Source organism: Panthera uncia, chromosome B4 (genome assembly GCF_023721935.1).
Source record: "Panthera uncia isolate 11264 chromosome B4, Puncia_PCG_1.0, whole genome shotgun sequence".
Taxonomy (NCBI): domain Eukaryota; kingdom Metazoa; phylum Chordata; class Mammalia; order Carnivora; family Felidae; genus Panthera; species Panthera uncia.
The window spans coordinates 63,359,877-63,378,886 of NC_064809.1; the positions used below are offsets into that span (position 1 = coordinate 63,359,877).

At 40.7% G+C, this 19,010-nt stretch overlaps 1 protein-coding gene across 2 annotated transcripts in view; it reads right to left on the reverse strand.

Annotated features, from left to right (window-relative positions):
- Nucleotides 1–19,010, reverse strand: part of PKP2 (plakophilin 2) — a 92,656-nt gene that overhangs the window by 72,616 nt on the left and 1,030 nt on the right. For both annotated transcript variants that reach the window (XM_049625270.1, XM_049625271.1), the window contains exons 2-3: nt 5,020–5,132; nt 3,629–4,329 (exon numbers count right to left, since the gene is read on the reverse strand). In XM_049625270.1, the coding sequence (XP_049481227.1) occupies nt 3,629–4,329; nt 5,020–5,132 (814 nt within the window). The remainder of the gene's footprint in view (nt 1–3,628; nt 4,330–5,019; nt 5,133–19,010) is intronic.

Below are 19,010 nucleotides of genomic sequence, written 5' to 3' on the forward strand. Positions count from 1 at the left end.
TTAGTAACTGGCCAGCCATTCTTCTTTTGGAAAGAAAGATCCATTGTTTGATATGTTATTATGTAGGTTTATAATTCTATCTAGCTACTCCGTAGGAATGTTCCACATACATGAAAGACCTCTTCTTTACACGTGGGGCTTCCACTAGACAAAAGAAAGAAAGAAAGAAACAAAGAAAGAAAGAAAAATATAGATTCCAAAAACAGGGGCCAGAATGCAGGGCAAAGGAGAACACAGGGTGTGGTCCCAGAGCCAGGGCTCTCAGGAGGCATCCTGGAGAGCTGAAATGCCACGGGCACACTAAAGAAAGGGAGACATAGACACCATAAATCTAGGCATTAGGCATGGATGTCACCTTGATCACCTATTCTCCTCGTTATAGGAAATACCTCTGACCCCTTCTCCTTTTATGAAGAGAACAAAAATTTCAAGAAGAGTTCGTTTTTATGATTTCTCTAGAATGGCAACTTAGGAACTGTCAAGAATATAAGTCTTACCCTTTATTCTAAATTTCTTGACTCCCAAGTGTTCCTTCTATTCTTTTAGATAGGATTATTCTAATGAAACCTGCCCTGTCCATTACAACAATAACCCCAAATAGCATAGTTAATACTTCTAGAATCTGAGCAACAAAAAGAACTTAGATTGCAAAAAGTAAAGAGTTTCTATTTCATTTCCTCCTTCCTTAATTCTTTCGTTCTCAGGGCGCCTGGGTGGCTCAGTCGGTTAAGCGTTCGACTTCAGCTCAGGTCACGATCTCACAGACCGTGAGTTCGAGCCCCACGTCGGGCTCTGGGCTGATGGCTCAGAGTCTGGAGACTGCTTCCCGTTCTGTGTCTCCCTCTTTGTCTGCCCCTCCCCCGTTCATGCTCTGTCTCTCTCTGTCTCAAAAATAAACGTAAAAAAAAAAAAAATTAATTCTTTCATTCTCTTGCCATATGTTTATATAGTGCCTATACTGGGCCTGCCTCTGTTTTAGGGTACTGAGAATATGAAGATGATAAGACACTCACAGGAAGTTCAAAGTCTAGAGGGAAAGCAGGTAAGAAATGAATAACCACAATGTATTATTCTGGTAGAGACACCCACACAGTGCACCTATCTGGGGCATCTAGATTGTGAGGGGCATCATCAGGAAATAGGCAGTATCTGAGCCACATCCAGTATCATGAGTAGCCAGGCAAAACCAGAGCTACTGGGGGCAAAGAGACAGAGACAGAGAGAGACAGATGGCTAGATGGAAAAAAAGGAAGGCAGTAAGGAAGAAGAAAGTGAAGAAGTTTCAAGTGGTTTGTAGTGGGGGGGAGTGTGTGCAGATGGCGGTGAGAAAAGGTGAAGGAGAGTAGAAAGAGATGGAACTGGAGTGATAAGCGGAGGTGAAAACACGGGCTGGTCCATGTGTACCATGCTGCATAGTATGAAAACTTGGTGGAATTATGGAAAGGTTATAATCTGGGCAGAGAAACAATTAGATTTGTGAAGATCATTCTAACGGCCAGAGAACAGTTCTGAGTAAGACCAGAGGAAAAGACATATGTGCAATGAAGACGGACAGAAGGGTAAAAATTTAAGGCCCATTAAGGAGGTTAAAATATGGTGATGTTACTGGGGAGGGGTGAAGATAAGCATGACTTCTAGGTTTGTAAATGGAACGACTTCAGTATAAGGAGATGGTTAGGAGTAGACAGTAAGGAGGAGCTAATAAATCTAGTTTTTCATATACTGAGTGTAGGATGTCCAGGAGGTTGCTGGAAATGCATGCAGATCTAGACAGAATTTCAGGATAGAGGATGGTTCTGAAGATAAAACTTTGGGAATCATGAGGATTCATGGTACACGGGCCTCTCTGGAAGAGCACCCAGACCAGGAAGAGGAAGGTTACTAAAGATGACCTCCCCGGGTATGCAGAAAAGGAGCACTCAGAGAATATGAAGATGTGGCTTGAGAGGTGAGTGGAAAACCAGGAGAGGCTGATGCCCTGGAAACCAATGGGAGAGAGAACTTCAGAGACCCTGCTGTCTAATGTTGCCCAAAGGCCGAGTATTATAAGGACTAAATATGTGTCTACTTTGGATGTAGCAAAAAGGCAGCCATTGGTGAGGACAATGTTCCAGTGAAATGGTGGGGACTGAAGCCAAATGCAGCAGAGTGAGGAGACTGAGAAGTGACAGGGTGGCTCAAGAAGCATGGGGACACACAGATGGAAGAAGAGAAGAAGGCTAATTGTCAGAGGATGTGGCATGAGAGTTCTGTCATTGCTAAAATCACTGTGTGAAAACTGTGCCAAGCACAAATCTTAGGATATAGTAGGCATTTAATAAATTTTAAATTGTCCTTTTAAAAGCCTTGATCAGCTTTTTCCTCCACAAATAATGACCTCATGCATTTTCTTCTAAGTATGTTCATATTGACAAAGATCAGCTTTCGATAAGAAATCTTAGAAGTCTCGGGGCACCTGGGTGGCTCAATCAGTTAAGCGTCTGACTCTCAATCTTGGCTCAGGTCATGATCTCACAGTTCGTTGAGTTCACGTCCCACACTGGGCTCCATGCTGAGAGTAAGAAGCCTGCTTGGGATTCTCTCCACCCGCCTCCAACTTTCAGTCCCACCCCCACTTGTGCTGGATCTCCCTCAAAATAAATAAACTTAAGGAAAAAAAAAAATGCTAGAAGTCTCATGCTCAGTTTTGCTTTATAAAACATATTTCCTGCTTCAAGATTAGATGAATCCTAGTATCTTTTATCACCAGGGCCTGCCCAGTCAATGAGTATTAAGTCAATTTCTCTTACAGGGATCATGAGAGATGACAACTTCCACTAAGCAATTTTAGAAATTAAAACAACCACATATTTAATGTTTTACTATAATAATACTACATCATTATTTTGGGAGTTACTGATTTAATAATCAAATAATGTCTCAACCTTTTTCTCTTAGTAACTTCCTCAGTTCATGAAATTTGTACTCCATCATTAAACCTGAATGAGTTAAGTTCCAAAGGTTAGATGAGCCATAAAGTCAGTATGAGAGGCAAAAGAATGACTTAGAAAATTTGATGAATTATTCAGTATTGCCAAAAAAATACCCTCCAAATCACTGCTGCTAGAATCAAAAAGTAAAAGCATCGGTATCAGCACCTAGAAATTAGCTGCTTTCCTTACTTAACTCTCCATCTTTTTAGGACAGTAGTCATCAAAATAGCATATGAAGTTCACTCTTAGCACGGGCAGTAAGCATTTTTTCCTTCTTTCCTTCATTTCAAGGAATGATTGAGCAAATGCATGCAATTACCCATTTCTTGGTCTACTCTGGAGTTAGCTCCCATTCAGAGCAGCTTTTCACACAGCCAAGGGGTGGCCAGCCCTTCAGCCGGCATCTAATTTGGAACAGATGGACTAAATGTCACATTTCCCCACAAAGCTGCCATAGGAACAGGTAGCTTGGCCCCTGTCCCTGAGGTAAATAGGCTAATCTGTCAATTAGGCAGCTGCCTGAAAAGTCATTATTTTAATCACTTATCTCTGAAAGCCTTTCTCTGCAGCCCCAGAAGTGCCAGCTCACACCCTAAGGCCTGTGGGAACAGAATGTGCTGGCACTGACTGTCCCACAGATTGACAAGGGGACTCACCCGAGCTGGGAGTCGGTGAAAGCGCTTCTCTCCGTGAGCATGTTCCCACTTCCTCCACCTGCTGCCACTTGGCCAACAGTCATGTGTGTCCTCCTCCCGCCTGAATCCACAGTGACACTGGGCCCGGCTTCCCTCACCATGCGAGTGCTGTGGAAGGAGCTCTGATGCCAGGAGGACCGAGAAGCCCTGTTCTGAGTGACAGGCTGCAGGGGCACCAGTGGCCTGACCTGCCCAGCGGCAGGCCCTGAAGTCAGATAGTTCTCTTTCTCCAAAAGGTTGCCCATGCTGTGACTGGTCCCGGGCCTGGGGTACGTGAGCACCACCGGGTTGACGGGAACAGGGTCAAAAACGGCATCGTTAACAGAGCCGTACTGGTACTGTCTGTGGTAGGTGTCATAGTGGCGATGTTTGCTCATGGCTGCAGAGTGACTGAAACCAACAATCTCGGAGCGAGCATATCTAGGTGGCAGAAGGAGGGTGGATCTCCTGCTGTCTTGGTGCCGCAAAGTGTGCCCGGTCTGGCTTCTGTGGCTGTACTGGTAATCACTGTGTGAGTAATGAATCCTCTCAGGGCTGCTGTCTGGAGAAATCTCAAGTCTCCTCAGAGGCTGCCTCAAGGATCGTTCTTCCATTGACTTCTGTGAACTGTACTGTGCGGTTCCTCTCCCCCAGCGATTTTCATAAGTGGCAGTGGTGCCTGGCTGCAGAGAAATCAAGTTTAAATGAGGCATAAATCAGTTTTCATCTCTGTTGAAGACCAACTACTCCATGACTATTACATAAGATGTCTGTGTCTCTGAATCACATGAAGAGGTTGGCCCCTTTTCTAAAAAAGAGACTTCGTTATTTGTACTAAGTTTTGTACTAAGATTTGATACTATTTTATTGCAAAAAAAATTTTTTTAATGTTTATTTATTTTTGAGAGAGACAGAGAGAGGGGTAGAGAGAGGGAGACACAGGATCCAAAACAGACTCTGCACTGTGAGAGCAGAGAGCCCGACGTGGGGCTTGAACTCATGAACCACGAGATTATGACCTGAACTAAAATCAAGACGCTTAACTGACTGAGCCACCCAGGTGCCCCAGATGTGACCCGGTTTTCCATGGTGTCCACACAAAAGCAATCTTCATATAATTCATCTAGGAAATGGCAATATTTGGGAAAGATAAATATTAAAAAATAATCAATGGAAGGGGTGCCTGGCTGGTTCAGTTGGTAGAGCATGTGACTCTTGATCTCGGGATCATGAGTTCAAACCCCACGTTGGGCACAGAGCTTACTTAAAAATATAAAAATAAAAAAAAATAAAGATCTACAAAAAAATATCTATGGAAGCTTAAAAATGTTTTCATGGTAATTTGATAAGTAGGTTATTCTTTGGTATCCTACCTTTAGCATATCATAGGTTTTAGTACCAGGAGAACGCCCACTGGCAAAATCATTTTCAACCAAGTGCAGGTTATAGACATACTCAGGAACACTGCTGGTTCGATGAAGATTTCCTGAAATCAAGCATATAGTAAAATATTAAGTAGGCCAACTGGTAGTTAAGGATTATATAATAATAGTGTACTTTAAATTTAAGTAATTAAGACCAAGTATTAGTGTTTTTAAGTGTTGCTTTAACATCACCCTTAGATGTGGGAAGTGAAGAAAGGTTTCACAACATTCTTTATGAGCTTTTCAACATGAAAGTTGAAAAATAAAAAAATATTTTTAAAAATCAGTTATTACTTTTTTTTTTTTTTTTTTTTGGTAAGAAAAAGGAACAAAGGGGAGAGAAGATTTTCACAAAGATCCAAAAATGTTTGTTATAATACTGAGAAATTGGGGAATCACTTATTGGCTTAGGTGGTCCATCCCATAAATTTTCCATTTCTTAAGTCAGAGGAGGAGAACTTTATTCCCAGGGCAGGAATTCAGAAGCTTCTTGAGAAGGATGTAGGTGTAGGCAATAAATATAATGGTGACAAATATAACAGTGACTCAACACTACTAGATAAGACAGCTTGTAAAAACAGTAAGGTGGGTCACTGTGGTCAAAGAAAACATAGATCAGCTTAAAAAGGGCCAAGCCTGGGGTTGAGGTATTTGGCAACATGAGTTAGGCAGGAGACGAAAATCAACCTGAGAACTATAGATGAGTGCTTTTGTGTACTTACAAGATTCTCTCTTAGTTTGGTGGTCCAATTCAGCCCACTCCTCTACAAACACAGTAGGAGGCAGCCCTCTCTGCTCACTCTGGGGGGCTGTAGGGCCTTCTCAATGGATGCAGATCTCTTAAAATACTTCTCTTTGAGGAGGGGGTGGTAGAGGGCAGTGTTGTGACCCTCTTCTACCTCCTTTATCTTTTTCTCAGCTTTTTTTTTTTTTAATGTTTATTTATTTTGAGAGAGAGAGCAAGCGAGCAGGGGAGGGGTAGAGAGAGAGGAAGAGAGAGAATCCCAAGCAGGCTCTGCCCTGTCAGCGCAGAGCCCAATGAGGGGCTTGAATCCACGGAATGGTGAAATCTCCACCTGAGCCAAAACCAAGAGTCGGATGCTTAACTGACTGAGCCACCCAGGCGGTCCCTTCTCTCAGCTTTGTATTTGTTCTTCTTTTATAATCTCCCACTGCCTTAAAAATAATAATAATGATGATGATAATCCAAATAATCACAGATCTGGGGCGCCTAGGTGGCTCAGTCAGCTGGGTGTCCGACTTCGGCTCAGGTCATGATCTCACGGTTCGTTGAGTTCGGGCCCCACGTCGGACTCTGTGTTGGTGGCTCATTGTCTGGAGCCTCCTTTGGATTTTGATTCTGTGTCTTCCTCTCTCTCTCTCTCAAAAATAAATAAGCATTAAAATTAAAAAAAAAATCACAGATCCGTAAAACTTAGGAAATTTCTGGTTTCCTGATTTTAACCAAAATTTCCTCTTCCTTTAAAAATCAGAGGAAAAAACACTCAATGAACTCTCTCAGGTTTCAGACTCGTAAAGGATGTGGAGAATAAAACACAGGCAGTGTCTTTCCAACACCATTGGAACATACCAACATACTTTCCCAACAAGATTATAAAGTCAAAATTTCAAAGGCTAACAATAGATTCACTTTTTTAAAAATAGAATCATATATTTTGAGGGGGTGGGGGGATTGAGATTGTTGTTGTCAGAGAACTAAAAAGTATGAATCCATTCCAAATTATGTTTATACACGTGTCTTATTTCCTGGAGCCAACAAACCTAGCAGGTAAACAGTTTCAGGCCTCAAAGGGTCCTGAGGGGTTAGGAGGGACAGCTACAGGCTTATAAGTGTCACCTTTCTACAGACCATGGAAGGTGAGGTAAGCCAGGCATCTGCTGTTTCTAGAGCCTGGTTTCTCCATAAGGGCAGGCAAATGGCCAGATAGCCCCTTATTTTTAACCTCAATGACAGAGAATGTCTGGAACCTGGGCACTGAATGAGGGAAAGGAATTCTCTACAACGCTAGAGCAAAGGCTATGAGGCCTTAAGGGCTCAATTCTCAAAACCTGCCTGAGGCTCCAGGCTGGTTTGCAGAGGCTGTCCTAGGCCCCACAACTCTGTCACCCCTGCTCTCCACCCCAGGGTATCAGAAAAGCAAGGCAGCAAGGGTCCTGCTGGTGTGGAAAAGGAGGCCAGCTGGCAGGTCCAGGGAACATCCTGGCTCTAATCTTGAAGGGTCTGGGACCAGGGTGCCCTCAGCACTAGGGATGTAGAAACGCAGGAGAGGCTGGGGGAGAGGCAGGAGCATGCTCAGACTGTGCCCGACTCCAATAAAAGAGAAGTCTTTTTTACAGACGTTATGGCCAAGTAGAAAATTATTGGTTACCTGATATATAAGAAATCAAATTTATTGTTTTTCAAAAAAGTAGTTTCAAAATTTTAGATTATATGAAAACTGAATATATGAGCCAGGGACAATCTAGACTGGGAAAATATTAATGACATATGTGGATGGTAGCTAGAACAATGAATTCCAGTGACACGGTGGAAGATGTAAAGGTGTCATTTAAAACAAAAACAAAAATGGAAATTTCTTCCAGGGCCCCCTCCAGCCCATGATCACCTGCAGTATTAAGTATTACCCTTGCCCTACTTCCAGGAACAGGTAGACATTCTAGAAAACAGTTAATAGGGGGCTACTTCCGTTTTCAAGCTGAGATTCCTGCAAGGATATTTGAAATGTGTTAAGAATCTTTGGAAAAGATCCAGTGAAACGATGTATCCTACCAGAACAGGTAGGTAATCAGTGAGTTTTATCATCAGGCCTTACTTAAGTAAGATGTTTAACTCACAGTGTTGCTGGGGGCTATAAGGCTTTTTAAAGGAACTTACATGAACTCCTTATAGCTCAATATTACTTGCTTTTGAAAAGAGCTCAAATTATTTTTATATGTTTCTTTTCAATATGCCTGTGATGCAGTCAGCTACTATCACCTCCTTTTATAAACAGGGAAACTTAAGTGACTTGGTTTATTATTTTCTTTAATACTTATTTATTTTTGAGAGAGAGAGAGAGAGAGAGAGAGAGAAACGCAGGGAAGGGAAGGGAAGGGAAGGGAGAGAGGGAGACAGAGGATCCAAAGTGGGCTCTGTGCTGACAGTGGAGCTTGAACGCAGGAGCTTCTGAGGTCATGACCCGAGCCAAAATCAGATGCTTAACTGACTGAGCCACCCAGGCGCCCCTAAGTTACTTGCTTCAAATTGCAAAGCGGTTTTGTATCATGTTTGAACTCTGGGTTCCTCATTTCTACTGGTCTCTGCTATTTGACTGCACTGTGGTCTTTGTGAAATTGCCATTTGCCAAAGCTCTGGTGGGATTATCATCATACGTTTGGATGTGAAGACCAAAAGCAATCATTCTCTTTCCTTGAGAACCTTTATCTGGGTAATTCCAAATACTCTCTAACTATTAAATCTTTATTTCCCAACATAAGTCCTTATAAGGAAGCCTCTCCTTCAGTTTTCGGATCTATGAACTGAGACCGGTTTACTGGTTCCCAAAATAACTGTAACACAGTTGGGAACAAGGAATAAAATAAGCTTGGATCTTTAAGCCACAGACTCTCTTCCTGTGCTAGAAAGCTTGTGACTCCTGATACTCTGCTTGCAGGTTTCTCTGGTTAAAGGGACAATCTCAAACAACAAGTAATGCAGATTGATTTGACTAGGCAGTCATGGGTTTGAGATCAGTATAGTGGATTAAAGGTGAATTAGCAGCTGTATGCTAAGATTTTAAAGAAATTTTGAACTGGGTGAGATTTCAAAAAAAAAAAAGGATACGTATTAATCAGGATGGAAACTAATCTCTTTAAACAAGCCATTTTCTGTTTGAAAGATAAAATATGTAATGATGACTACTGAACACATATAAAAACTCAGCCATGCCCTTCTCCAACCCAGAAACAACAAAGCAAACAAAAACAGTGTATTTACAGGCACACCCTGATTCAATAAATGCATATGAAAATTCAGATCTTCTAACATGGAATATTAGGGTATCCTTATATTTCAAAGAATTTGTTTACTTCACAAAATGACGCAGGTATCTTCCCTAAATGGAAGAAATCTGTGGACTTGGCCTGGAGCCTCCACTCCACCCCTTCCTGTGTGCCTAGACAAATCACTCAGATGCCTCAGTTTCCCTTAATTCCGGTTACTAACAGAGTTGCTGAGACAGAGGTTTACTTGAGAAAGCATATATATAAGTGCTTTTAAAATTGTAAAGAAACGTGCAAAAATGAGATATAGTTCTTAAAATAGAATTTGAGGGGGTGCCTAGGTGGCTCAGTTGAGCATCCAAATCTTGGTTTTGGCTCAGGTCATGATCTCATGGCTTCGTGAGTTCGAGCCCCACGTCACGCTCTGCACTTCTAGCATGGAGCCTGCTTGGGATTCTCTGTCTCCCTCTTTCTCCCTGCCCTTTCCCGCTTGCAACGTCTCTGTCTCTCTAAAATAATAAACTTAAAAAAAAATTAAAAAAATAAATAGAATTTGGGTTACAAACATTTTTTACACTTTTGCATGAATTAATCTGTTCTAGAATGAGGGATAAACTAGTGTGCATGCTTCAATTTACACTGTGTTGTATCTCAGAGTTTTTATTCTGGTAGATTTACCAGTGACACTGAATTTAACTTTTTCTGGTTATTTGTGATGGACCCAGCCACTGACGATCACAATGATATTGTGGTTTTTCCAGTCATTCATTTCATTTGTACAGTGTGTAATGTGTTCTAGAGTTTCCTAAAGAAGGTAATATTTATAGGAACTATTTTAAATTAATATTACTTGGGCAACATTATCCATACCTCTTCTTCTAAGAATACCATTGACACTTTATGGAACCCACTTTAAGGGAAATGAATGAGGTAGTTACGGAACAACTTGAAACCCCACCTCCACAAATAACAAGCAGTTCAGTTCAAAGCAATGGTAGGGGTAGGGGTGGTGATGGGACTGGGTTTTGATGGTGGAAGGATGCCGAACTGCCTGGAAGTCTGCACAGGTGTTCACCTCAGGTGATGATGTAATTTTCTCTCTTTCCTGGTCTGAACGTTAATCTGAATGATATGATTCCCTAAGCAGCGGTTGGGAGAAAATATCTTGGTTTCTGGTTATGTATGCCAGTACTGTACAAAATAATGGATTGTTGTCAGGGTTAAAAATAAACTAACTTCCATAATCAGTTTTTTGTTTGTGGGTTTTGTGAGCGGCTTTATTACCGAACTGGTTAAATTTAATACACTTACAAAATCAAATTGAGAAGCTTCTACTGTGACTTTATTACCTGTATCTGAGCACATTTAAAAAATCAACTCGAGCTTCCCTCATGGTAAATAGACAATTGAGAAGAGCTAAACAGACAAACAACACCTTTGTTAGAGTAGCATTTGCATTCAGAAAACCATCTTTTCTTTCAAATTTCTAGTACTCACTTCTTGTGCTCTCTTCTATGACTCTCCACCAGCATGGTTAAAAACCTGATTTGACTATAAGAAGAGTACTTGTAGAGCTCGAGATAGAAGAAATTCCCGTGAAAACAGGTATGACTAAATGTATACATAGAAATCAGCAGGTGTTTACTTCTAGTGTTGATTTAAACGCTCCACTTAACTGTGCTGACGCTCACAAGACGCTGCCTTCACAGTGTGGGCTGACAATGGTCTTATGGTGGACAGAGAGCCTGGAGGTCTAAAAGCTTGTATTTGGCCTTTCACCAGCAACCTCTAGGTAACAGTTCTCTTCACACACCTTAAAAAGCTTTAACTTCTGGTCGCCTGCGTGGCTCAGTCAGTTAAGCATCTGACTTTTGATTTCCTCTAGGTCATGATCTCATGGTTTATGAGTTCAAGCCCCATGCTAGGCTCTGCGCTGACAATGCAGAGTCTGCTAGGAATTCTCTCTCTTTCTCTCTTCCCCTCCCTTGTTCTCTCTCTCTCTCAAAATAATTAAAAAGAAATTTAACTTCTTCACTAAGAGTAAAATTGGGGGCATGTCATTATAGGTGAGCCGGCATCTTGAAGCTGATCAGAATGAATTTGTATAGAGAAATTCATATTTAAATGACTCCTTAAAGTCATTTACCAACCAAAGTAGGAGCTTAAAACATGAAATTCATGGGGTGCCTGGGTGGCTCAGTCGGTTGAGTTTCCGACTTCAGCTCAGGTCACGGTCTCACAGTTCGTGAGTTCAAGCCCCGTGTTGGGCTCTGTGCTAACAAACAGCTCAGAGCCTGGAGCTTGTTTTGGATTCTGTGTCTCTCTCTGTATCCCCCTCCCCTGCTCATGCTCTGTCTCTCTCTGTCCCTCAGAAATAAATAAATCTTAAAATTAAAAAAAAACAAAAAAACAAAAAAACATGAAATTCATTAGGACCTATCAAGAACCATACATCAGGACTCTGGAACTGGTGACGGATTTTTCTTTTGCCTGTGTGGGCATATGACCCAGGATTCATTTTCCTGGACTTACATTAAAATTTATTTATATATGTGTATACACACACACACACACACACACACACACACATATTTATCTTCTGTTCTTACTAAGAACAATGAACAGATATTTATGGAAACCACAATTCTAAACATGCATACAACTCAGGTGAGTTCTTGCTCAGGCTGGAAAATGAACAGAATTTGTTGGTTTAAAAACTATGGCAAAGAATTATTTCAAAGTAGGTCAAAATCTATTAAGGTTCTGCATTATTGAAAAATGAACAAAAAGTGCGCAGTGCTTATTGTGACCAGTTAACACAACTTCCATAATCAAATACAGGAAACAACTGGTATATTGGGTATATGGCTGGATAGCTACGACTTCTTACAAAGTTGATACTCCAGCAGTCAGCATTGGTGATACAGTGGTGAGTATAGCACGGCTGCCTTCCAATGAATGTGAATATGCCACAAACAGACCAGCTCTCCTCACAGAACAGGCCACATGCTCCATGTGCCATGATGGATCTAGTCAATGACTATTAACCCTCACACAATATATCAACCAGTCACCAGAAGTTTTTATTTTTTAGGAGGCCCCTAACCAGCTTGAGATTTTCCTCTGATAGATCCATTTATGGCATTTGGGGGACAATCCTCAAATTACTGCTCTAGATGACTACAAAAATACCTATTACAAAAGCCCTTATGTACTGCAGGTGTCTGTATCATGCATTTTGCTTGAGCAGCCGGATAAGCAGAATGTGTGATTATAATATAAGCACACCGGTGAAGTACTGAGTTGATACATCCTGGAAGTTTCTAAATCTATTAATTCCTGTGATGTGTCTCCTTACTGTGGCATTTCTGCCAATTCATTTGCTGAGATATCCCTAATGATAACTTCAGAACTGCAATGACAAATATCACATCATACTCACAGTGTCAAAATGATGAATTTACAGAACTCACAAAGTTAATTATTTTCTTTTAAAAACTCACTACAGGTTTTTGTAACAAGTCTCAATCATTATACTGCCTGTCACTTACCACAGCTAGTCTCTTCCCTCCTGACTCATTCAGAGCTGCTGTCCCTTCTCCTTTAAAATCCTCCTCTCACCAAATCTTCCAAATGTACTGTCAGAAATCCTCTGCATTTTTCAGGTTTCTCCCTTGCTAAACATCTTCTGTGACTCGCAAATATCAAACCTTTAACTTGCATTCAAGATCTCTCTCTACCCTCTGAGATAGTGTCTATCCAAGGGCACAACTGAACTGAGTTTTGAGGGGCAGGTAAGAGTTAACCAGGCCAAGAGAAGGGAGGAATGAGGGCCACAGGAATAGGAACACAAAGGAAGATAAGTCACACGTGTTTGTTTGGTGGGGAGTGGGAGTGGTGGTGATAAGATGAAGTTTGAGAAGTTGCAGGCATCAGACCCTGAAGAACTTGGAATGCTATGCTGAATGACGATTTTATAGAATGGTTATGTAGAAAACAGCAAGAACTGAAGGAATTTAAATCAAGAAATGATGCATTGAGACGTTACAGAATTTACTCCAGGAGTGAGGTGGAGAATGGGTTGGAGGCCAGATTAAAGCAGGAAGAGTTTATCTTTTCTAGGTAAATTTTCACATCCTGACATAAAGGATAGCATCTTTTACTACTGCTTCTAGTACAGTCTTGCATCAGCACTTGAGGAGTTAATTGTTAGTCATATTTCCTTATACATTCAAAATATCCCAGTTCTATAAATTCAGTTTGCACTTGATGCTTCAGGCTGACGTCTATCCTGTGGATCGCCATAGTGGGGCCAAAATATGAAGATGGTAGTCACACGTGTGCTCTTGCCTTGGAGTGGATGGAAGGTGCTCAAATATTTTCTGTTTCTCTGTCATTCTGGGAATAGAAAGAGGAGGAAAAAATTCTTTCCCCCTAACGTAAGCAGAATCTTTCTTCCTGAGTAGAAAGCTATGTTCTTTTTGGCGAGGTTGAGTCTACATCTGGATGCTAAATATTTATTGTCATTCTCTTATCTGTATGGCTTGAGTATTTTTCTGTAATATTTTGGTGGTCTATAATAAGTTCCTCATATCTATCAAGAAAAGACCCCATTTGTTTTCCTCCTTCAAATAGAAAAGGTAATCCAATACAATAATTCTCATGGGACCCTCCTTACTCTCATTGTATGGATGTGTTGGTGAGATTTAAGGTTTAGTGGAAATAATTTATTAAGCTTCTAATGAGCAATGATTTCTTCTGGAAATTAAGGGATTGCTTTGATCATGATGCCTCACCCATCAACATTGTTAAGTTGAAATCTGATTATTCCAAGGATACAAATATATGGATTCTTTTAATGGTAATGGAGAATTGCATTTTCAAGTGCTCAAGGTTCTTTTTTTCTAAATATGCATTTTAATCTAAGTCTACATATTGGGTTCCCTACCTCATTTCAAGAACTTGAGAGAATATAACAACTGTTTTTATGTCCAATATCCAATTGCCACTGATAGCATTACACAAGATATAAAATAGATTTTTAAATATTTCTATTATAAGAGGATCTGAAGTTGTTATTCTTTTTGAAAAAAATTTTTAAGATTATTTATTTATTTTGAGAGAGAGAGTGAGGGCAGGGGGGGGGGGGGGGGGGGGGGGTAGACAGAGAGAATCCCAAGCATGCTCCATACTGTTAGTGCAGAGCCGGACACAGGGCTCGAAATCACAAACTGCAAGATCAAGCCCTGAGTGGAAATCTAGACTCGGACACGTAACTGACGGAGCCAGCCGGGCACCCCTGAAATTCTGTTACTCTTACCATAAGAAGTCAGGCAAGTGAATAGGCTCACTCTAATACAAAGATGAAGTTTTCTCATTTTTCTACTCCCACTTGCAACACTGCCTTTTACTGTTTACTTTTCCAGGAGTATGGTGTTTATGTATTCACACATTTATGTACATGCACAAAATAGCTGGAGTCCAACATTTTTATCTCAGAATTGTGTAATTTTAAATTCTTGACTATCATGTGAGATGGAACCAAATGATCTTTTATGGGACTTATCAACTCTGGTTTATAAATTCCAGAGGTTCTAGCAACATATTATATTTCAACCTATCAGAGATAGGTTGCCAATAATATGGTTACTCTCTTAGCAAAAAAAAAAAAAAGCTTTTATTGATCAGACCAGAAATTCAGTTTTAGTGTAAAATCAATGATAACTATATCTGAAGATAAAATAAGGCAAATACGTATATCCTTATTTGAACACATGAGGAAAAAGTTTTAAAGTTGATAACCAAGATAGCACTTCAGAAGAATGAGCCAATGTGAACAACAAATACCTAAAATATCTAAGTCAAGTGAACTCCCCTCTGTTCCCATGAGTGGAACCACCAGGACAGGGCATAGATAACATTAAAGGAGCCTTTTTAAAAGCCTAAATGACAGTCTTCTCTCAAAGGAAATGTCCTGCATTTTATCTGTGACACACAGAGCAATGAATTTTTATAATCAAAATTAAACACTGTTACAGCTCCACTGATTCTGAAAGATCCCTAAAATCCCTCTTACTTAAAACTTTATCCATAAAGGGTGTGTTCTCACTTTTTCTAAGGGTGTGGAATATATTTTTTTGTAATCATTTTTTGCTAATGTTCTATTTCTTTTGAGAAACTATAATCAGAAGAATTTCTAAACAAATAAACAAATACAACAACCTCTCCCCCACCCCCCACTTTTTCTGTACTCACAGCAATCGATCTGTTAGACACTAAACAAAAAGTGGCCCATGGGCTTTTCAGGCAGACACAGAGGTACTTTCAATCAGGTTGGACTACTGATGTACTACATTCAGAGCAGCTTGGGCATATCTCTGCCACCACCCCCCCCCCCCCCCCCCCCCCCCCCCCCCCCCCCCCCCCCCCATCCCTCCCACTTTCTGAATGACTAGCCACCTGGCTCCCAGAATTGCTTCATTCCTGGAATTTATTTTTGGCAAACAAATAATTCATACAGGATTTGAACAATCATCCCCACCCCAACCCCACTCTCCTCAATAATGTCTATTGCCTTTTTTGCTTCCTTAGCCAATTTTCAGTCCTTTCTCCAGAATTTCTTCTGATCACAGGTATTCAAAACTTTTTGGCCAGAGAAACTAAGTAAATGACATGCCTCAAGTTTTTATGGTGGATTTCCAAAGGAGGTGAAAATTTTATTGGGATATTGTTCACTGTGTTTTATGAGTATTACATACAACAGTTTAAAACATGATTTTCTTCCTATTCAAGCACGCTGGGGAACTGTGTAGTAAGTATAATAGTACTTTCAAAATAAGTGTAATAAATAGGATTTGGACACTTACATTTTTTTCATTTGCTAATACTTGCAATTCTTAAATATCTTCTCTTTGATGTTTATAAAATGATTTTTTAAATTCCCCACAATACATTCATTTCACAATTCTACTACACACCTCTGATCCCCCCCCTCCCCCGCCAACCTCCCCTTCACAGCTTCCCGTATCTCCCCCAACCCACCTCCCAAGAGTTACAGGCAACTTTACAATGTTCAGCAGTTAGAATGATTTACAATGAAAACCACCCACCTATATACTGAGGCATTCAAGACCCTTGCAGGGTATTTATCAACAAATCAGCCTCATTTATCGCATCGCATCTCTGTTTTCAACAGATTATCTACTGCCTCAATCTTGCAGGTATGTCAACAATTCAGAATTCTCCAGGGCTCTGGAACTAACAGCAGTTAGCACCAGGGTCATTTCTTCCCAGACTTTCTTGTGTTGATACAGGATTCTTTCCAGGCCAGTACTATTTCAACAATTGCTTGTCTGTTTCAACTTTAGAGACATGACACTAATACGGAAATACTAAAAACAATACTCACAACCATCACAAGCCCCCCAGGCCTTTTCAAAGAACTTTAATTAACATACATGAACCATCCCTGGTAATTGTTCCTTGGCATGACAAGTTAAATTCCTTTGAAGCCGATTTCCTTTTTAAGTCTCAGAAAGCTGAGGCTTTAGAGTAAGTAGGTGTTGTTAGCTGCCTTATCTCTCTGCCTGACTTGTACTTCTGTGTAGGCTGCTGAGTGCATTTCAGTTTGCAGGGAAGCTCCTGTTGTAATCAAAATATTTCAAACACTTTGTTCCTTAGTATAAGGCAGGCCATTCAAGGAGTTGCCCTAAGCATTAGAGCAGAAGCACCATGACATGATTTGTTCTACCATATCAATTCTGTGAACCATGAAATATTCCTGTTGCTCTCTCCTGGAATGCTCCAATGTCTGTCCCATATCCAGTCCTACTGAATTTTTGAGTTCTAAAATCTCAATTTCTTTCAGAAGCTTTTCAAAATTTCCTTCAACTAGTAGTCTAACTCATACTTCTAAACTGCATAATATGTTAGCTCTCCTTCTTTTGGGTTCCTTACTATTTCCTATTTGATAACATATTTTTTTTAAGGGAGGTTTCCTTCTTTAGACTTTAAACTTCTTGCCCAAAAGCAAGGGGAGTCTTATGGGTAATTCAGCACCTGCACAATGCCCTGCATGAAGTATAGACTCATTCAGTAGTTCTTGAATTCACCAAGCAACCTGAATCACCACGTTGTAGGGAAGACAGTTCACATGTGGGTTTGGAGTCAAGCATCCAATATTCAGAGACTGATGCATTCTTCACACGTGAAATGGAGCTTCATATCTATCCTATGCAATTGTTTTAAGGATTTAATGAAATGCGAACAGAGGAAGATTTTAGAACAGGGTTAGGCACACAGATGCTCAACAATGCTCCCTCTTCTTCTGTTAATTTCCCCCATTTATTGAATAGTTGATGTCTAGTTGCTCTTCTGGCTAGCCACTTTCTGAGAGTAAGAAAGAACACACAATGTTCATCCCTTGTGTCCCCTGAGAAGACCCTAGTTTGGTTTCAGTTAAACACTGGACCTGCACAGACTAACAGGGTGCAATGACACCACCAGTCAAAAATTGGCCTCAATTGTCCTGGAGTCTTTAGTCAGACTCTCAAATGTAAATTTAGGTTCTTTTTATCCCATGTACTGTGGCAGTTCAGCGTTATCTAGACCTCCCTACTCTCGGAACGCCTCAGATTTTTTACTTAGAGGAAAATAGGGGATCAGGAAGGCCTCAGGGTCTAATAAAAACCCCATTTTGTATTAACCCAAAAGCTAACAATACAACTAATGAGTGGTTTAAAAATTCAGGCTTGGTGGTTTAAATACCAATTCTGCTACGATCTGTGGAAACTTGAGTGTTACTTAGCTGCTTAGTTTCCTCATCTGTAAAATGGGGATTCAAACACCTACCACAGAAGTACTGTTTTGAAAGCATAGTAACAAATGCAAACCACATAGTAGATTCATGACACACACAGGCAATTACATTAACTACAGTCATTAAACATCTCTTTACCTTTCAAGCATGCAAATACTGACTGCCTGATCCTTTAGGATCCTTTAGGATTCTTTAACACAAACTGAAAACAATACATCCTCCCAGGGACAGCTGTTTTAAATCTTTGTTCTGGTCTGCAAATATTTTTTTTCTTCCTAATGGGTTCTACATTTGCCATTGCCCAAGTTATGTCTTCAAGAAAGAAACAGTTCAACATTGCTGGAAACAAACAGATATCCCAACTTAATTGTTCAATTTCTTTCTTCTTTTTTTCTGCAATAAGCCTATACTGCTTTTTTTTAATTAAAAAAACATTTTTTTAATGTTTTTATTTATTTTTGAAAGGGAGAGAGAGACAGAGCATGAGCGGGGGAGGAGCAGAGAGAGAGGGAGACACAGAATCATAAGCAGGCTCCAGGCTCTAAGCTGTCAGCACAGAGCCCCATGCAGGGCTCAAACCCACAAACTGTGAGATCATGACCTGAGCTGAAGCCGGACGCTCAACCGACTAAGCCACACAGGCGCCCCTTTACTGCTTTTATAATAAAGTAAATTAAACAATAAGAGTTACTCTGCGGATCTGATCATCTGACTTTTAGCAGGGAAGAAAATGATATATCACGTTCTCTAATTTTAACAACCGGTTTGCCGTGTTCCCTTCCACCTCCCCTATCAATTAATTACTAATATAGTGCTGTTGTGTTTTTTTTAAACCGCTTTTACTTCCACGTTTTAAATTTTTGGAGAGACCAGGGCTGTACACACGAGGACTTCTGCACGGTGCAACGAGGCAGACAAGGCTTCGGCCGCCTGGGCCAAAGTCCCCTTCCTCCTCCTCCGCAGGTGGTGTGGCTTTTCCCTCGCCCAAATCCTCCTACTCAATTTTTTCACTTCCTAGATCAACCACTCGCTCCGCATAAAGGTGGAGAGCCCTAAAGTACCTGGGCGAGGCACTACAATCCCAATTTACAGGTTGTAAGAGGGAGGGCCAGTACTTTCA